The sequence below is a fragment of the Mustela erminea genome, chromosome 15, assembly GCF_009829155.1.
Source record: "Mustela erminea isolate mMusErm1 chromosome 15, mMusErm1.Pri, whole genome shotgun sequence".
NCBI lineage: Eukaryota > Metazoa > Chordata > Mammalia > Carnivora > Mustelidae > Mustela > Mustela erminea.
In genome coordinates, this window is record NC_045628.1 from 70136813 (window position 1) to 70156259 (window position 19447).

At 32.2% G+C, this 19447-nt stretch overlaps 1 protein-coding gene across 9 annotated transcripts in view; it reads right to left on the bottom strand.

Annotated features, from left to right (window-relative positions):
* The window catches only part of NBEA (neurobeachin), a 678194-nt gene that overhangs the window by 446599 nt on the left and 212148 nt on the right, over positions 1–19447 (bottom strand). For 7 of the 9 annotated variants that reach the window (XM_032314436.1, XM_032314434.1, XM_032314433.1 and 4 more), the window contains exons 19-25: positions 19000–19081; positions 18002–18125; positions 16991–17183; positions 13990–15006; positions 12053–12270; positions 8311–8464; positions 1875–1883 (exon numbers count right to left, since the gene is read on the bottom strand). In XM_032314436.1, coding sequence (XP_032170327.1) covers positions 1875–1883; positions 8311–8464; positions 12053–12270; positions 13990–15006; positions 16991–17183; positions 18002–18125; positions 19000–19081 — 1797 coding nt within the window. The remainder of the gene's footprint in view (positions 1–1874; positions 1884–8310; positions 8465–12052; positions 12271–13989; positions 15007–16990; positions 17184–18001; positions 18126–18999; positions 19082–19447) is intronic. The other 2 variants (XM_032314437.1, XM_032314438.1) reach the window with 1 other exon arrangement.

The window sequence follows — 19447 nt, forward strand, 5'->3', positions numbered from 1 at the left end:
CAAAATGAGATGATTGTCAAATGAGAATACATAATTTCTTACCCATTTCAGAATAAACTAAGCCACTAGGTATCTCATATATACAATAATACTAGGGTAAAAATAACCAAGACATTAATTCCTCTAAAGATAGTAATTTGTGACCTTTAAGACACTAGCAACAAGAAGAATCAGTAACAATTTAGTTAGGTACAACTATACTTTCACTAAAGTATTGTTCATGATAAAATATAATTTCTTGCTTTCAAAGGAAATATTAGAAAGTATTTCTGGGGATGTGTAACTTTGTATTTTATAAGCAACAGCAACATTTCTCATATTAATTTTCATTCTGTATTATACAACATTTTGATTATTTTCATTCATTATAACTAGGCCTCTTTTCTCAATGCCACAAGGGGCAGAGAAAATTAAGAAGTGCTTTATAAATAAAAAATACTACTGCTTAAATTTTTCTGAAAATCGGCACACTAGCCATATTGATTAATCTTATTTCTTCACCCAATGATAAATTCAACTATAAGGTAAGCATATATTATAGGTATCAATTCCTATTTAATGTTCCATTTTGATATTGTTTATGCCCATCATTCTATCTAAACATATTCCTGGCTCCCATTAAAATGGAAATGTCAGCAGAAAACACTGACTGAAAAACAACAACAACAAAACACTTCTTAAAACACTTCTTGAGCTCAAGATGGGTAATAAAAATGATAGGTGACTACTGCAAGCACTATATAACTAAACTCAATTTTAAATGGAGTATAAAATGTAACAACCTTTCTTCCTTCTATTTAACAGCAAATAGTGTTAAAACCATTCTCTCTAAAATGAGCTTGAAAACAGACAAAAACTTGTTTTCAACTGTTGATTTATATTATGCTGATTCAGTATCCATGGTCTAACGAAGTAATTCGTTACTTGGATTTCTTAACTACAGATTCCTTATTTCCTAGCACCTCATTGATATACAGCATTATTTCATAGCACAAATTAAAAATCTGTGATCACAACACAATAGTTTATATTAAAAAGCAAAAAAAAAAAAAACACAAAAACTCTTTTAAGTCTCAGTTAATAAAATTGTCTCATAATGGACTGGAAGATCTGGCCATTGCTTAGGTGTATCAAATATTCTCAACAAATTTTCAAAAATACTAGAATTCTAGAATATCTGTAGATGTATTCTCAAAGAAATTAATCATTTGAATTACTCAAATTATAAGATTTATTAGTTATCACTTTATTAGTTAACAGACTTATTTTCATGTCTTTTGTGGTCTACTAGGTCTAACCTTCAAAATATGCTTTCATTTTTAAAATGACTGAATTATAGCAGAAATTACTAACAAAATTATTAATCAGCCATGTAATTAGCCAAACTGTTATTTTTGACTAAACAAAATAAAATTTTAAAATAAAAAGCATTCTTAACACAAAAACCAAAAAGGGAGTTCTTAATTAATTCCATATAAAAGTAATTTATATTTTTATGAAGTGTTATATAAACATTATAACATATATTTAACAATAAAGATCACTCACATAAGATTATTATTAAATCTTAAAATAATATACATCCCATCCAATTTTCTTTCATTGGAATCAATTAACATCTGGCTGTATGTATGACTGAAATTTGTTTTCATTATATTACAATAGTTTAGTCTAAAGGTTATTGTGAATAAGATAATTCATCAATGCATTGAGAGAAAAATCTTTTTAATGAACATTTTAAATATACCAAAGATATGTCTAATCCTAAAGATGGTATGGAAACTCAAAATATAACCAAGTCAAAAATTTTATAAATAAGCAAAAATAAAACTTAAAACTGAAAACCTGAAAATTACTTAAGTAGTAATACTAACCTTAGAACCCTGGACATGCATTAGACAAAACAGACAACAGATCAAAAAAGTACAAGAAAAGGAAATTATTAAAATTAAATGAAAATACAATGTAAAATTGAAACACAAAATAATATATTTAAAATTTTTATTTAATTATTTTATTAGAAGCCAAGTTCTTAGAAGAGGTATTCCTTTTATAAATTACATATGATTAAGATTAAATATCAAATATTTAGACTAATGTTTATTTTTTTCATTAGGGTAACTCTGCCCAAATAATATATATATACATACATACATAGATATATATGTATGTATGTGTGTATATATTTCATACACTAGAAATTATGCATATTCTACTTTATAAAATAAATATATATTCCTAGCAGATGCCTAAGGAAACATTTTAATAAAAAACTGGTAAGATTTCTCTGTAAAAGCCCTAACTCAGTACTGGTTTGAGCAGAAATGACTTAAGGAAATAAACTATTTATACCAAACTTCCAGAATTTTCATTTAGGAATCACATTATAATTTGTTTTCTAAAATATCTGGAATCAAAGAATAAAATAAAATACTGTAGTGATTATAACTTAAAAAACATTTTTCTTTGCTAGAATAGAACTTACTGATACACTAATCAGGCTTGCATGTGAACTAAGCTAATTACATAGATATTACACTAAATTTCAGAGTCTCAACTAAGAATTATGTTCAATATATTCAGAAGTTTGGCTAGAATTAAATTTCACAATAAAAGTCATCAATTTTCCTACTCTGATTTTTGACAACAAATATAAGTGAGTGTAAATTTCAAAAAAAAAAAAAAAAACCCACACCATTTTCTTGGTACACTGTATAGGAAAATACATAAAAGCCTCCTCAGAATACTAGAGTATGTTCAGTAGTATGAGACAAAGGAAAAATTAATTTTTCCAAGTCCATTAACTCCACATTCTGATAATGGTAAGGAAATATAAACTAAAATTAAGACTTTATCATCATTTTTGACAGAAAATATTGCTCTTCTTTCATGATTATGAAACTATGAGGAAAGCCAGACATATCAGTCACTACTATTTTTCTTAACAGACAAATGAAACCATACCTGACCCTGAATTAAATTCTAAACAAACTGTTTTGGATGGTTGACCAAAATGATCAACTTAAAATCACAAAGTGATTATGCAATTTGTAGCTGGATCCATGTTCTCTGCCTCTCTTCATTTTTTTTCCTACAACTCCTGCTTTCACTAAAGACCAACTTATATAATATATAGAGAATAAAAGAAAGGGTTCAACTGACTAGTCATAGAAACACTAACTCTAAAAAATCAACAACAACAAAAATAATTCCTCTTTCCAAAACCAAAGATTGATCAAACTGAATACTAAGAAGTTTAAATTTCTTCCCTGGGTACTAAAGTTAAAACCATTGTTCTAATTTATAGAAATTATTTTGTAATTTATTTTCTATGCCACATAAGACTTTAAATAGTCCAGGCAAAGCTAAAATTCCAAAAAGTCCTGCCTCTTCAATGAATATTAAATTCAAGGTGTTCACTAATATTGCATGTGTATACATTTTTCCTTAAAGTGTCCACTGAAATGTTACTTACAATAATCTAAACTTTTCTCTTTTTTTTAGTTTATTTATTTATTTTTAAAATAATTTTTAAAATATTTTAATAAACATATAATGTATTATTAGCCCCAAGGTTACAGGTCTGTGAATTGCCAGGTTTACACGCTTCACAGTGCTCACCATAGCACATATCCTCCCCAATATCCATAATCCCACCACCCTCTCCCAACCCCTCCTCCCCCCAGCAACCCTCAGTTTGTTTTGTGAGATTAAGAGTCACTTATGATTTGTCTCCCTCCCGATCCCACCTTGTTTCATTTATTCTTCTCCTACCACAAACCGCCCACGTTGCATCTCCACTTCCTCGTATCAGGGAGAACATATGATAGTTGTCTACTAATCTAAACTTTTCTTGCATGACAATACTACAACAGCAATACACAAATGTTACTCCTAATGGGAATTAGTATATTCATATGAGATCTCAGAGCAGAAAACAGACCACCACTATGCCAATCCCACTGGGATTGCAGACAAAACGACTATACCATGTAAATCTTTGCCATCAAAATAAATCACCCATTATAAATAAATTTGCCTCAAATATCCTATTTTAGAATTCTGAATATGGCAGATTATTTTATAAATGGGAAAATTACTCTATCATGACACAGTTCTGAATAAACAGTTTCAAAAAGAACTAAATGAAGGAAACATCAAGAGCCTCTTCTCCATCTAATGAGCTTTACACTTATTACTTATCCTAGTTTTCACAAACTCCCTGTTAAATAAGCATAATTAACACCTTTTCATAATGAAGAAATTGTGAGGTCCTATCTAGTAAGTGGTAGAACCCAGATTAAAATACAGATTTATCTTGTGCCAAAATCCATATACTTTAATATTGAATCCTAACTCCAAAAAGATTATGTCTGAATCTGACTGGTGATGGGAAACATGTTTGTTTTGATGAAAATGAGATTTCCACACTTACCTGTGATCTATACTTATACTGAGAAATGGGAAGGACATATTCCTAAGTCGAGCTTTGTATCATAATTTTTTTCAACAGAGAACTATAAAGAAAACCTAGCATTACCCTGTTTATGTGAACTGCTTATGACATATGTGGGGGAAAAAAATCGTGTATTTTGGGGGGGATCCATTTCTGTGTTTTTGTTCTGTTTCATCAACTAAGCCTCTCTAAGATACCACAGAGTCATGGTTACTGTGTGTAATATATAATGATTCTTTCAAAAGTGTTCTAAGTATCCCTTGTGAATTTTTTTAAAAATAGTTTTTATAACTACAAAAAGTTTTGGTAGGATTTTGAGAGAAACTGTGATACATCTAAGTATCAATTTGGGGGCAAGTGTTACCTTTATTACGTTGAGTCTCCAACCCATAAACATGGTATAGTCTCCATTTATTTAGACCATTTTTGATTGCTTTTACCCATCTTTTGCAGTTTTTGGAATACAAATATCATATATTTATTGTTATATTTACAACTAAATATTTCATATTGAGCGATTACATATGGTACCATATTTTAAATACCTCTGTACACATGTTCATTGCTAGTATAAATAAATACAACTAATGTTGTTGTTCACCTTGGTAAAATGGAGAAAGATGACTACCTAGCATTCTACTTACCCTCTCAAAATTAATACAATTTCAACACTAGACATGTCAAATGCTACAAAAAATTAGCATGGCTGAATGTGAAAAGTTACATATCTTCTAATAGAACATAATGACCACAATGTTCAATGAAATTGTTCTAAAATTAAAATTCTAAATTTCTAAAATTCTAAAAATTCAAGTTCTTGTTTAATAGGAAATAATGAGTTTATCTTAAGCCCTAACTATTGAATTTTCAATGGTCAGTAAATAATAGCTTTCCCACTAAAACATTATACTATGATATTTGCATTTTATCTGAGGATTATGCTCTACGTCAGAGGTCAGTAAACTATGACCCAGAAGTCACCCTACCCCACTGCCTGTTTTTATAAATAAAGCTTTATTGAGACAAATCCACACATTCTGTTATATAACTGTCTATGGTTGTTTTTGCAAAAAAGCAGAGTTGAGTAGTTGAGACAGATACCATTATAGCCCACATAACTGAAAATAGTTATCATCTGACACATACAGAAAAAGTTTGCCACTCACAGCCATCCATCATTATTCATATTTATTCATTAAATACACCTCTGCATTATTCATAATGCATAAATATTTTTAAAACTACACAAACCTAAACAAAATCATGAGATCACTCAAACATCAGTATCAAATGTTTCTAGGATTGAAATTCTAATAGCATCTACATTACAGTGTTTCCTTTTGTTAACCTGTATGCTTCCTTTTTCACGTTTGGATTTTTACGGGTTAAATCTAAACCAAACGTTCTTTATATATTCAGTTCTAATTTTCTTCTTTATTTGATCTCATCTTTCCCAACTTTCTCCCTCTACTACATTACAATTTTTAGCACAAATATTACACAATTAAGTAAAGAAAAACAATGCTCAGCAATCAGCAATAGTCATGGTTCTACTAGTATGAAATAGGACAAAACGTCTGGGTGTTTCTTTTAAGGAAGCAACTTATTCAAGGAACATAACCAGCTGTTGTATAACCAGGCATAGGTACAACCAGTTAATGAACCAAAATGACAGAAATACAGAGATAGAAATGAAAACAAATTTCTATACCTGAATTCCTAAATCTGTTAAGAATATTCTAGGCAAGGGTGCCTAGGTGGCTCAGTCAGTTAAATGTCCGCCATAAGCTCAGGTCATGATCCCAGGTTCCTGGGATTGAGCCCCATGGAGGGCTCCCTGCTCAGTGGAGAGCCTGTTTCTCCCTCTCCCCGCCCCACCTCATGCTCTCCCTCGCTCTTGAGTAAATAAATAAAATCTTTTTAAAAAAGGAATATTCTAAGCAACAAGTAGTTTCAAACTGTAAAATACAGTGGTCTAAACTGTAAAGGTAATAATTTTCGAAGTCAAACCTCAAAATGTCAGTATCTTTATTATATATTCATTACAAAATAAAAAATAAGTAAATTTGTGCAGTGAAATAGTATGTAAATCATAACATTTATGAACAATTTATTTTGGTAATTTCCTATTATCTCTATCTTGATGGAGATCTTTTAGCTTAAAAAATTGTAAGATTATTTAGTAATATGAATATTTTAAGCCTATACAAATTTTAATACTACTAATTTTATATAGGAGTCATTTTCAGTTCTGCACTAAATTTTAAAACAATATTGTAAAATTATTTCAATTCAACCTTTTAAAATTTCTTGATAACAAATAATTATTTAGAAAATATTAAAAATTTTTATACAATGAAGAAAAATGTCAGGAGAAAAAAATGATTTTTTTCAGTTTTTAATATGTAGAAGGGAAAAAGACCCTCCCCTGTTTTAATGTTAGAATGCATTTTGACAACAACTCTCGATTTACCTGAATTTGGGATAAATCACCAGGAGAAATCAGAGACTGAAGAGAAGGCATGGTAGGTACATTAATCTCACAGGATATCTACATTCTTCACATACCATCAACTATTTTTCTTCCAGGCTCATTTCCTTGCTTAGCTGCTAATTTCATTAAGGCACTAATAATGATGTTGACTTTGTCAACTTTTTGAATAAATTCATGGGTGAAATGAAAGTGTATGTGCCTGTGAGGAGGGAAAGATGTTGGGCATGCAATCTTTTGTGGCCAATCTTTAAATTTCAGTGATACTTTGGGGATGATGGCATTGAAAAAACTATAGAGAGAAAAGGAATCATGTAAGATAAGCTGGTTAATAATGTAATAAAACTAGAGATTAATTTGGAAACACTGCTGCGCCAAGTAAAAGATATCTTAACAAAAGGGCCAGTTTCTCAGGAGAGAGTACTTTTTGGGCTCATGGATTAGTTTCCAGTATAGTGGCAGGAACACAATCAATACGCTAAACAGAGTTCTGCATTCTTTCCTATCTGAGCAAGCAGTATGGAGTCTTTTTTTAATAAATATATAAATCAGAAATTTTTTTGAACTACAACTAAAATATAAAGTTAACATTTACCTACTATATTTTAAACATATATAATTAATGTTAAATGCCTTTCAAACTTATTAATATATTTCCATGTTTTATCTAGAAAGAGCTATACTTTTTAAATAAACGATGAACTAGATAAAGTCAGATGTAAATGTTATTACAGTCCATATGTCCATAAAAAGTTGAGTTTTTTGAGGATGAAAATTGTTCAGATAGCATAAAAATGGTATGTTATTTACATTTTTTTCTGAGATGCCTAAGTTTTAAATAAGAATTCATTAATTTGGCTCTCTTTTGGAAGCCATTTGCTAGCTTCAAGATTAAATCTCAGAGAATTAGAATGTAAAGTTCCACATATAGTTTAAAATAATACTAAGTTTAGAAATAATATTTCAATTCACATGAGGTATTGCATATCTAACGACTTTTTCTAAATTTAGAATTATGACTCTACTTACACAATAACCGTGTGCTTGTATTTAGAATTTCAAGAGTAACAGAATAAAAATTTTAAGTTCACCATAATACGTATTTGAAGAAATAGGCAATATATAGAAAATAAAGTAGGTCACTTATAGTTATGGCTCTTCTTCAAAAGTATTCATCAAATCACCAGAGAACTGTTTCCATAAACACACATAGCTGAAACCCAATACTGACAAAAAGAAACGGGGAGAAGTTGCCTTAGGTGAATATGTCTCCTTAAAATCTATCCATTTACAGCAGAAAACACGGACAGGCTCTAGCCAGGTAATTACAAAATACACCACTAGATGGAAGCAAAGTACTTACAGTTGGTGATGTAGCCGCAGAGAGCAAAGGTAAAATTCCTCCACAAGCAATAATGATGTTGTCTACCATTTGGGAAATGAGGTGAATTGTGTTATGTACAAAAATAATATTTTCATTGCTATTGACAAAATCCATTACAGACTTTGTGGAATGGCTAAAAGAGCAGAAAAACAAAACATAAATGAACATTTTCTTAGCTTAAGAAGTTAACTATAACATTTATAAAGTGAAAAATATTGAAAAGCTAGGCAAATTTAAAATGGAATTATTAGAAAAGAAAATAATTTACAATTGAGATAGCATATTACCCAAAACTTAACATTCATCCTTGCAGAGTTTCTTTGTGTCCAAATATATTAACTCATTAATGGGAGTTTCTGCTTTAAAAATAAGTGTGTTGACCAGACTTAGGTCAATGGATTTAAATTAGCTAAAGTTTATTTTCACAAAAGCTGGTTATTTTATGTTTAAATCAGTTTTCCTTATTTACCATCCTCAAGTAATCTAGAACAACTGGATAGTTAACCCCAAGTTTACCTTTCAGGGAGTTTCTGTTTATCACCAGATTGTAGCCCCACCTGAGACCAGCCATACTGAAAATATGTACTGCTAGTCAGAGAAGTGACATGTTAGGGAAATACAAATAAATCAGTAAAAATTCAAGAACTTACTGAATAAAAAAATGAAAAAGATCTTAAAGGTCAGCAGTGCAGCTTTTCCATACAAAACATGCAACTTAGATACCCAGAAAAATACACTGTTTTAGTTTGATGTCTGTCAAGAATATAAACTATTTTCTAATGGAAAAAAAGAGATTACTCCATGATCAGTTGTTCTTTTTTGTTCAATTTTCTCAAATTTGGTCTATTTTCCAATTTTGAAGTTTCACTTTTTCCCCAACATCCCACAAACAGCTGTAGACGTGAAATGGTGTCCATGTGTCAAAGGGTTCGTCAAGGAAAGCTGCCAGTAGGTTTCTGTACTGATGCCAACAGCCAGTCCCGTCAACCAAAAGGTTCAGTTTTAGGAAAGACTGAAAAGAAAGCTCATCACCCTATTTTTATAGGAAATCAGTGGTATCTGGTATGCAGTGGCTACTCCAATGTTGGAAACAGGGCAAAGTGCTATAGGACTTAAAACACTGTGACAGATCCAGTCAAGAAGACAGTGAAACCAACTGAGGCCTCATTCACTCCAACAACTCAGCATTAGTTCACCAGGAGGGGTGTGGCCACTTTCTTCTCCCTGTGTGTGAAGTCAAGTAATGTTCACAGTATTTGCAATAAGTAAAAGGCCTTCCATTGCTCATGATGCATCTTACTGACAGCAAAAATAATCAGTCATTCTTCTTTTCATATACAGGATAGTGGCAAGATGAGAGAACATGCTTGTCTAAGGATGCTTGGTTTGGGTTTGGTTAAGGATAAATTCTCTGAAGACAAAGATGTAGCCGCAGAGAGCAAAGGTAAAATTCCTCCACAAGCAATAATGATGTTGTCTACCATTTGGGAAATGAGGTGAATTGTGTTATGTAGCAACTGAATGGAATGCCAGATATAAGTTCATCTTTAGTGTAGCTGATACTCAATCTTCAGCATGATCAATTAAGTCAATTGATTCTCACTCCTTCCAATTATAAACTATCATCTATGACATCTTAGGTGTCAAGATGTTTGCCCAATCCTAAAAACAAGTGCTATCTTTAAAAAATAATAATAATTAGGGGCACCTGGGTGGTTCAGTTCGTTAAGCATTTGCCTTCAGCTCAGGTTATGATCTCAGGGTCCTGGGATGGAGCCCTGCATCAGGCTCCCCGCTCAGTGGGGAGTCCGCTTTTCTCCTTCCCCCTCTGCCCCTCCCTGTACCTGACTGTGCACATGCTCTCTCTCTCTCAAATAAATAAAAATAAAATCTTTTAAAAAATTAAGTAAAGTTCTGTTTGGGGAATTTTATGAGAGCTCATGAAAGAGAACAGACACACATGGTATCTGTGTGCATGTTATGTTTCCATCCTATGTTAAAGGAAGGAAAGTGGACTAGCTCTCATTTGGGGACTACTAATATTGTTAATTAGTAAGTTATAGTATACATCTCCACTGATAATCATATTAATAGTAATGTATTTCATTGTATTCCAGTTTCTTTACTTAGTATCCCCAGGTAATTTAGCATATAACAGCAATTAGCAATGGAAAGACCATTGTTTTTCTCACATAAGCAGACTAAGGACAAACTAATAAAATTTAGAAGTAAAAACATTCTATGGCAGACACTGATTGTTTTCGATAATAATTATTCCTTCTTCCCTACTAACACAATCTAGATTTTGTTCTACTGTTGAGCTAGATCAGGTACAGGAAAGGTTGGTCTTTCTCTAGTTAGTAGGTTACTAACCAGTATTGCTCTATATAAACAAGTCATTATAACCTCATTTCCCCTTTGCTGGTGATTCCCCTTTGTTGGCACATGAGAGCTAAGGGGGAGATTTCTTGAGGAGCTTCTTTTAGAAAAGAAGAAGAGGGGAAGTAAGGAGTGGGAAAGGGAAAAAGTAGAGGAGGAAAGAATAGAGAAGAAGGAAAAGAAAATGGGGAGAAGAAAAAAGAGGAGACAGAGGTGGAAGAGGGAGAGGGAAAAAGGAAGAGGAGGAATGAAGAAAGGGATGAAGGAGGAAGAAGAAGAGCCCCTGCCTTCTAGTTTGGGCAAGTTTCCTATGTTGAACTGGTGCTGGAAGATGAATTAGCCACCTTGAAACTCAGAAGTAAAATTAAGAGAAGGAGAGAAGCATCCTTCAGTCCAGAGAAGACCATGCTACTGACTGTTTAAGTCAATGACAGTGGAGTATTGTAACAGCTGTCAACTTCCTAATTTATGTGCATGCACATACAAATGATGTACTCTCATAACTGCTTAATTTGTTGCATATTTGCTATTAGAAAATTAACAGAAAGTGAGGCAAGGTAATGATTTAACTTACGCAGACTTTGTTTTCCTTAAATGATGATTTAATTTATGTAGACTCTTTAAGTGATTATATATGAAGTGATACTAACTACTTTAAGGGTAAAGGCTCTAAAAATAGATGCCATAAGGTGATCTAGATTTTATTTTAACACTATATGTTATAATCTTATTGCCAAGAATATATTTAGTATATGGTACTAATTTTAACAGAAAAAGAATAAAAATGTGGAAACAGCTTATAACAAAAACTGAACCTTTCTACTGTTATTGTTAAATCTTTTTTTAATGATTGTGTTTGTTGTTTTTTTAAGATTTTATTTATTTATTTGACAGAGATCGCAAGTAGGCAGAAAGGCAGGCAGAGAGAGAGCTGGGGAAAACAGGCTCCCTGCTGAGCAGAGAGCCTGATGTGGGGCTTGATCCCAGGACCCTGGGATCATGACCTGAGCTGAAGGCAGAGGCTTTAACCCACTGAGCCACCCAGGTGCCCTGTTAAGTCTCTTCTATATAGAGAATAGGCAATACCAGATTTCAAAATTTTGCTTTTTAATTGTCTAAAGCCTAAATTCTTGGGTACCTTTTGATATGAGCCCAAGGCCTTATAACCTTTGTGAAAATATTCATGTTTCTATATAAAATTTCAATGTTGGATTTTTAATAAGTTCAATTTTTGAGATTATTCAGTGATATAATTCCCTTATGGATCAACTGATGTCACTAATTTAAAATATTCATTTTCTTAAGTGAAAGCTGCCTTATTTAAGAAAAGAAATATTTCTACCTCCTCCAAACATGTACATCTGTTTCTAATGCAAATAGTAAGTCGGTGAGAAGTCGCTGGTGCATTGGAGACCATTTAAACTCAGGAATACGGAACATTGTAGTGCGTGGGCCTGGGCTGAACTGGCGCCGCTGTTCCTCAGTCATAGGCATTCCTCGAAATCCTAAATCGACACGGAGATCTCTGTCCTGCTGTGTAATAGACCGGCCCTGAACAGCCTAGAGAAAGACAAGGTGAACTTTTGTAGACTGCGAAAAAAATGTCTCGTCTCAAAAAGAAAACAGCAAGTATAGTCAAGTGAGTGAGTGAATAAAGATTTGCATATTACTTTTGTAAGTTAATATATTTTACATATATTAGTCATCTGGTGAGTCCATAGACAGAAACCTTTTTGAGCCGAAGAGGCCACTTCGATTATTTTTATTTTGCTGTTTCAGAAATTAGGCAAGGCATTCAAAGACCTCAGTTCCAACACCAAGGTTCACATTGAAAACCAAGTCCTCTTTACTCCTATTTATGGAGTCTTCATATTAGACCACATTTCTTCCTTAGGAAAGAAAGCATATAACTCAAATTGAAATGTACTGGATATATGTCATCAACTAACTATAACTGGAAACACAAGATTAAAAAAAATATTACTTGAACCGATTTCAAGGTAATTCAAAGTCTATTTCATTCACAATACTTCAATTTAGAAAAACAGTACATCTATTTGATAAGTTAGAAAACCAGAAAATGCCTACAAACTCTACATGAAAACCAGGCAAGCCTAGTGATTATCATGTTGAAAACAATGCACCATGCTTTCCTTTCTTTAAAGTCTCCTAATGCAGTATTTTCACTCCCTTTCAGTTATCACTGTGGTACAACTGCCACAAAAAATGGAAAACAGCATTCAAAAAAAAAAAATTAAAATACCCTTCCCATACACAGAAGATATTTTTTGTTTGTTTCTGTTTTTATTTTCCAAACACAGAATATAATACTATCATTAGAGTACAAAGAAAGGTATGGTTTACTCTTTATAATTCTAATGGAAACATGTTAATTTTGTCTTTGAGGACATTAAAGGTGAGTGGAAAACCTGGAAAACCACCAAAAAACAAATCATTAAGGGTTAAAGTATGTTTCAACTCTTAACTGTAAGGTAATTTAGTCTAGAAAATAAGGAAGTAGTCTTAAAACTCAGAGTTCCACAATTAAAATTTGTATCAGAAAACATCATCTATTTTTAGCTTTATTCTGGTGAGGCCAGAACTGCAGCACTAACATTTCCTCACTGCCAGACCTAAGAGTCTTTAGTTTTCTCATAACAGATTCCTAGCCATGTCGTTGTAAAGAAAATTCTCACTGCTAATAACACAAATTTTCTCAGCCTATTACCTACCTCACAGGATGGTTGTGAGGATTAAATCTGAAAACATACAGCAAGCACAGTGCCTGGAACATAGTAGGCATTTGCTAAATAACAGTTCCCTTTTCCCTTCCCCTTCATTTATCAGTTCAATCTGGGCTCCAAGTCCTCTTTTCAGAACAAGGTTGGGCCTGAAGCTTAAAAGGTTAAAATTAATCAAGTATTCAGAATGAAGATCTTGAGTACAAAATGTGTAAATTTAGTCACAGAGTCATAAGATATCAGAATAGGTAAAGCCCTAAAAGGTCATATTTTAATAGAGTACAACCTCTTGTACTGTATAAGGAAATGCAGGCCCAGAGAGTTTCAACCAAGTTACACAGACAAAACATGGCAGAGCTCGAAATACAATTCAGGTATCTTAAATGTCTCTACCGTACTATTTGACTCCATATATTACTACAATACCATAATTAAGTATAAACATGGTGTAACTGGTAAGAAATGACTCTTACTGCTGTAATGTTAACAACTTGTTACCTGTTCGATGCATTTTTAGAACTCATGTAGAATAACTCACTTGCGTTGTAGCAGTGGTCTGGATTTTTCGAATTTCCTTTCCTGATTCCTTGCCATCGTCAGATCTCTCAGTGTCTGAAATTATACTTCCAGCATCAATATTTGGTACAATTTTGCTACCAGATGACTCAGTTTCCAGAGTTGTAGCAGTCATTTCAGCATACTCTAACCCTTTAGAGGAAGATGCTAAGTCTCTTTCAGAAATACTGCTCATTCCATCTGAAGTTGTATGGATTTTGAACTCTTTTTCTTCTATTATACTTGATGTACAGCTTAAATCTACACTACCAGTCATATGAGCAAGCAATCCAAGATCATCACTAACACCCAGATGTACTTGTGTATCCTGGATATTTGGAATAATGTGATTGCTAGAAAGTTCAGGAAGAAGTTTCTCCTCCTGTTTGGGTATTTTATCAAAGAGAAATGACGTACTACTATTAGGAAGTTCATCTTTCTCATCTGCTAATGTTATCAATGGACCATTATCCTTTTCTTCATTTTTTTTAATGATACCAACACTTCCATGTACATTGTTCTGGAGTTTTTCAACAGCAGCACTATACACATTATCCAGCAAGGATTCAACCTCCACAAGGGCACCATTTTCTCCACCGACTAAAGTTTCCGGTGATAAATCCATATCATCAAGTTTTACTTCTGTTGCTTCTACTTTCTCTGCTTTTATATCAACTAAAAGATCATGCACTTCCACGTGTACACCACTTCCTGGTCTATCTGAATTTCCAAGAATATCATCTGGCACTTTTGTTGACATGAGCAAGTCTCTAGTATCTGTGCTGACAGGGTAATCTGTCTCACTTTCTGGACTCTGGCTTTGCGAAAGATCTTCTATCTCTCGAATTTCCATTCCACCTTTTGCTCCTGTAGTCTGTGATGAAAGACCAGAGATGGTGCTCACATTCCCTTTTTTCCCCTTTTTAATGTTTTCCTCTTCTTGTCTCTGATATTCTTCATACATTTTGGCTAGGTATTCCTTATGTGCTTCATAAGTGACCTTAGGAATAAGTGAAAAAATTAAGGCATTTTATATACATACTGAGAAGAAAAAAAAAAGTAGAAATAAAGTTATGATAATAGAAAAAGTATCAAAATTTTAATATTTCAAATGTAGTACATATTAATTTTAAGATAAGTTCCATTAAATAATTGGAAATATCATCAAAAATAGATATGACTTATTATATGACCTGTAAACTAGCAACATTAAACTTTTAAGTACAACAATCTTTTCTTCTAGATTAAGTCTTTAAATGTTACCTAACCAATGTTACTCTAACCTAGTATGTCAGTTGAACTCCTACATATTTGAGTTCAGCTAAAACAGAAAATCAGCTAATAATATATAATATCCAAAGTACTATTGCTATATCAATTTTCAGCATCTTTTACTCACATGTGTCTATCTCCAACAACTAAGATTTTTTTTAAATCACATATCTATAAATATATACATTTTAAAATGTTAAAACATCACAATTTTATCTTTATATAAGCTACTTTAATTGGTTACTTTACATAGACTTGTTTAAAAATAATTACGATAAAAAAAAAATAATTACGATATATATTTTTTCACAAAAATGCAATGTTTTTTCTTATAAAATACTACTTTAAACTTTGTTAATGTAATGATAAAAGGTGCCAATATATTGTAATATGTAAGTTTTAACAGAAATAAAAAAGCTCTTCTAAAACTGAAAACAATAGGGGTGCCTGGGCAGCTCAGTCAGCCTCCAGCCTCAGGTCATGATCCTGGACTCAAGAGCTCTAGCCCCTATGCAGGCTCCCTGCTCAGCAGGGAGTCTGCTTTCCCCTCTCCTCTGTCCCTACCCCTGTTCATGCTTGTGCATGCATGTTCATTCTTTCTCTCTCTCGCTCACTCTCAAATAAGTAAGTTTTTAAAAACTTAAAAATAAAGAAAAAAAGTTCAAAATCTTTCCTTATAGGTACACATTATACTGACTTATATTTAAATGAGAATAGGATTTTAGGTTGAGAGGGATCTTCCTTTGGAGATTATCTTGAAACCAAACCCCCTTTACTTTACAAAAGAGGAAATCAAGTCCCAAAGTGGGGGCTGACAAACTATGACCCATGAACCAGATCTGCTTATTACCTGGTCAGTAAGTAAAGTTTTATGAGAACACAGCCATACTCAGTTTTCTACATACTGCTTATGGCTATTTTCACACTACACGTCAGAGTTAAACAGTTGCTTCAGAGGCTGTACAGCTCCCAAAACCTAAGATATTTACTATCTGTACATCTTAAAAACATTAAAAAAAATTTTTTCTAATCCTTGCACAAAAGGACTAAATGCATTTTCTAAAGTCACAAAACTGAACTGTGGCATAGACTTAGAGTAAAAGCCAAACTTCTAACACCCATGCTTTTTCTATGGCGCCACATAATGAGCAATGTTATAGAATATAAAGTGCACATAATTGTTTATTGTAAGCCACTACTCTTTCGTACCAAGATCAGATAACGTTTAAAATATAGATATACAAATTCTTAGAATTAAAAAGAAAAGATAATGCCATTAAAAATACCATTAAGCTTAAATACTGAATTATGATTCACTTGGAAATAAAGGCAATTTTGACTACTTTTTAAAAGTCTTAAAACATATATTTCAGAGTATATTTCATTAAATATTCTTTTAAGAACCAATAGGTATGTTTTAGGTAAAAGAGCTATTGACTAAGACTCAAGCTATAAAATAAAGGTGGGGTAATTTGTGGGGTCTAAAATTCCTAATTCATAAACCTGGGGTTTCAGTTAAATTATCTACAAAACATTTCATGCTCTAACAGTTTATAAACAGAGAGAAAATAAAACCAAAAACAAGAAAGAAAGGTGAGATAAAGGAATGGGCCATGAGGTAAATTGTCCACAAGATGGCACCAGGAGAGTGTTTACAGACATTCAAACTGCGCTGAAACACAGATGATATAAAATACTGAATCTCTTGTTACCTTGGAATGGGCTATTGAGAGCGTATCCACCCAGACTCTCCATCCTCCCCATTCATATTTTATTGCATGATACAACAGAATTCGGAAGATATTGTAGACCATCTCGGTAATCTTCTGTTCCTCAGAATTTTTAGGATTGATATAGCCAAGAGAAAACATCCAATCTTGCCATACTGAACACTGCAATAAGCATCTAGTGGGGAAAAAACTCATTAAAAACATCTAATTTATATTAGAATTTACTATTTTGAAATTTAGATAGTGAAAATATAATCTGACCTAGATAAAGTAAGGTGCACAGTCATTCTGCACATTCTATTTTCTATACCTGGAAAGATTTCCTCCCATTTTTCTACCTGGAAAAATCCAAATTATCATTTCAAATTGGTTTCCTAACACTCCCAGTCAGATTTAGCTACTGTTTCTCTACTCCCCATCACATGTACCACTCACAATGCACTTAATACATTATATATTAATCACTATTTTATTATCTTCCCCACTAACTTGTACCAAGACTATATACTAAGGTAACCTGTGCAGCACAGTGCTTTATACATACTATTCAATAAGTATTCGTGAAATTAAAGACTCATGAAGCCACCATAGCCTTAGTTTGTACCCCATGTCTTAGCTAACCAGCTCAAAAATGCATGACAACAGTTATCAGACAAAAATTGAGAGAAGCATAGATGAATATGAGCAAATCCAACTTGATTACAATAGATAGGTATCACCAAAAGGAATGGTGAATTTTAAAAAAGGGTTTGTGAAAATGTATATTTACAGACACAATTAAAATATAATACCCACATAATCACATAAAAATATAATAATGAATATAAATATAATGAATGTTGATTATATCAAAGAAACATAAAATGCCTTTTCTGATCATTATAATTATTTAGCAATATGGGAAAAATTTGAAAACATTTTTTGAAAGACTAAAAATAAAGGAGAGAATATCATTACAGAACAAAGTTTTGTTATGGTATTGAAACTGCTTACCTTCTATTTTCACGGCTGTTACTGAAAAGTTTTATCATGTCAGATAAAAATAAACGACGAACTTCCATCAGTTCTGGACTTGGTGTGGAATTTTTTAACAGAGTTGCCACCACCTTAAGAATCACTGTGAATGAACAATAACAACAAAAAAAGAAGTCAAGATTTATAACTGCACCATAACTTCCCCTTAAAAAGTTTTACTCATTTTCAACTTAGCCTTATGATAAGTGAGTTATAAGTATCATGAACTATGGCAATCACCAGTTATGCAAAGTTTTGATTTAGTTTTCCGTGTTACCATGTTACTATTGCATTACAATAAAGAATGTTTGGCTAGCTTCAAAAAATAATAATTACAATAAAGAACATTTGGCTAGTATCAAAAAATAAGAAATAAGTTTTGGTGAGGGATGTGGAGAAAAGGGAACTCTCATGCACTGTTGGTGAGAATGTAACTTGGTGCAGCCACTGTGAAACACAGTATGAAGGGTCCTCAAAAAATTAAAAATGGAATTATCTTATGATCCAATGATTCCACTACTGGGTACTGACCCAAAGAAGATGAAAACACTAATTCTAAAAGATGCATGTACCCCTGTTCATTACAATATTATTTATAATAGTCAAGATATGGAACCAATCTAAATGCCCATCAGCAGACAAAAAAGATATATATACACACAATAGAATATTAGTCATTAAAAAGAATGAGATCTTGCCTTTCAACAACATGGATGGACTTACAGGGTACTATGCTAAGTGAAAAATGCCAAGTACCATATGATTTCAATTATGTGTGGAATCTAAAAAAACAACAAACAGAAATGGATTCATAAATATACAAAACAAACTGGTGGTTGTCAGTTGAGAGGAGGGTAGGGAGATGGGCAAATGAGAGGTGAAGGGAATTAAGCTGCATACTTCCAGTTACAAAATAAGTCACAGGGATGAAAAGTACAACATAGGAAATATAAGAAAAAAAAATGTTGTTTGCTCACTTGGATTCTGAATTTTCACTGTAGAATCTGGCTCTGGATGTGGTTTGTGTACAACTTGAGTACATACTTGCTCTGTCAAAATCTGAAAGATGAAGAATTTGAATTTCATTGAGAAAATAATTTAAAATCATTATTTCAAAATATACAAAGAATCTGCAAGAAATGTTAATTCTGTCAAAATCAAATGAAATCTTCTTCTAAAGTGTCTTCCAGTCATTCCACATCTTCTAAACTCTTTAACTCTTTAGTTTCCAAATTGTTTATTATGGATAAAGACAAAAAAGAACCAATATCTATAATAGGAAGGATTAATTAGGAAATCCAAAATTTATTCTGTTTGAAATACCTTCACAGTGTACTTCCTTAATATACTTAAACTATGAGTTGTAAACATTTGACTCTTTATGTCATCATTAATTTAAAAAAAACTTAGAAAATAAGTAAATTA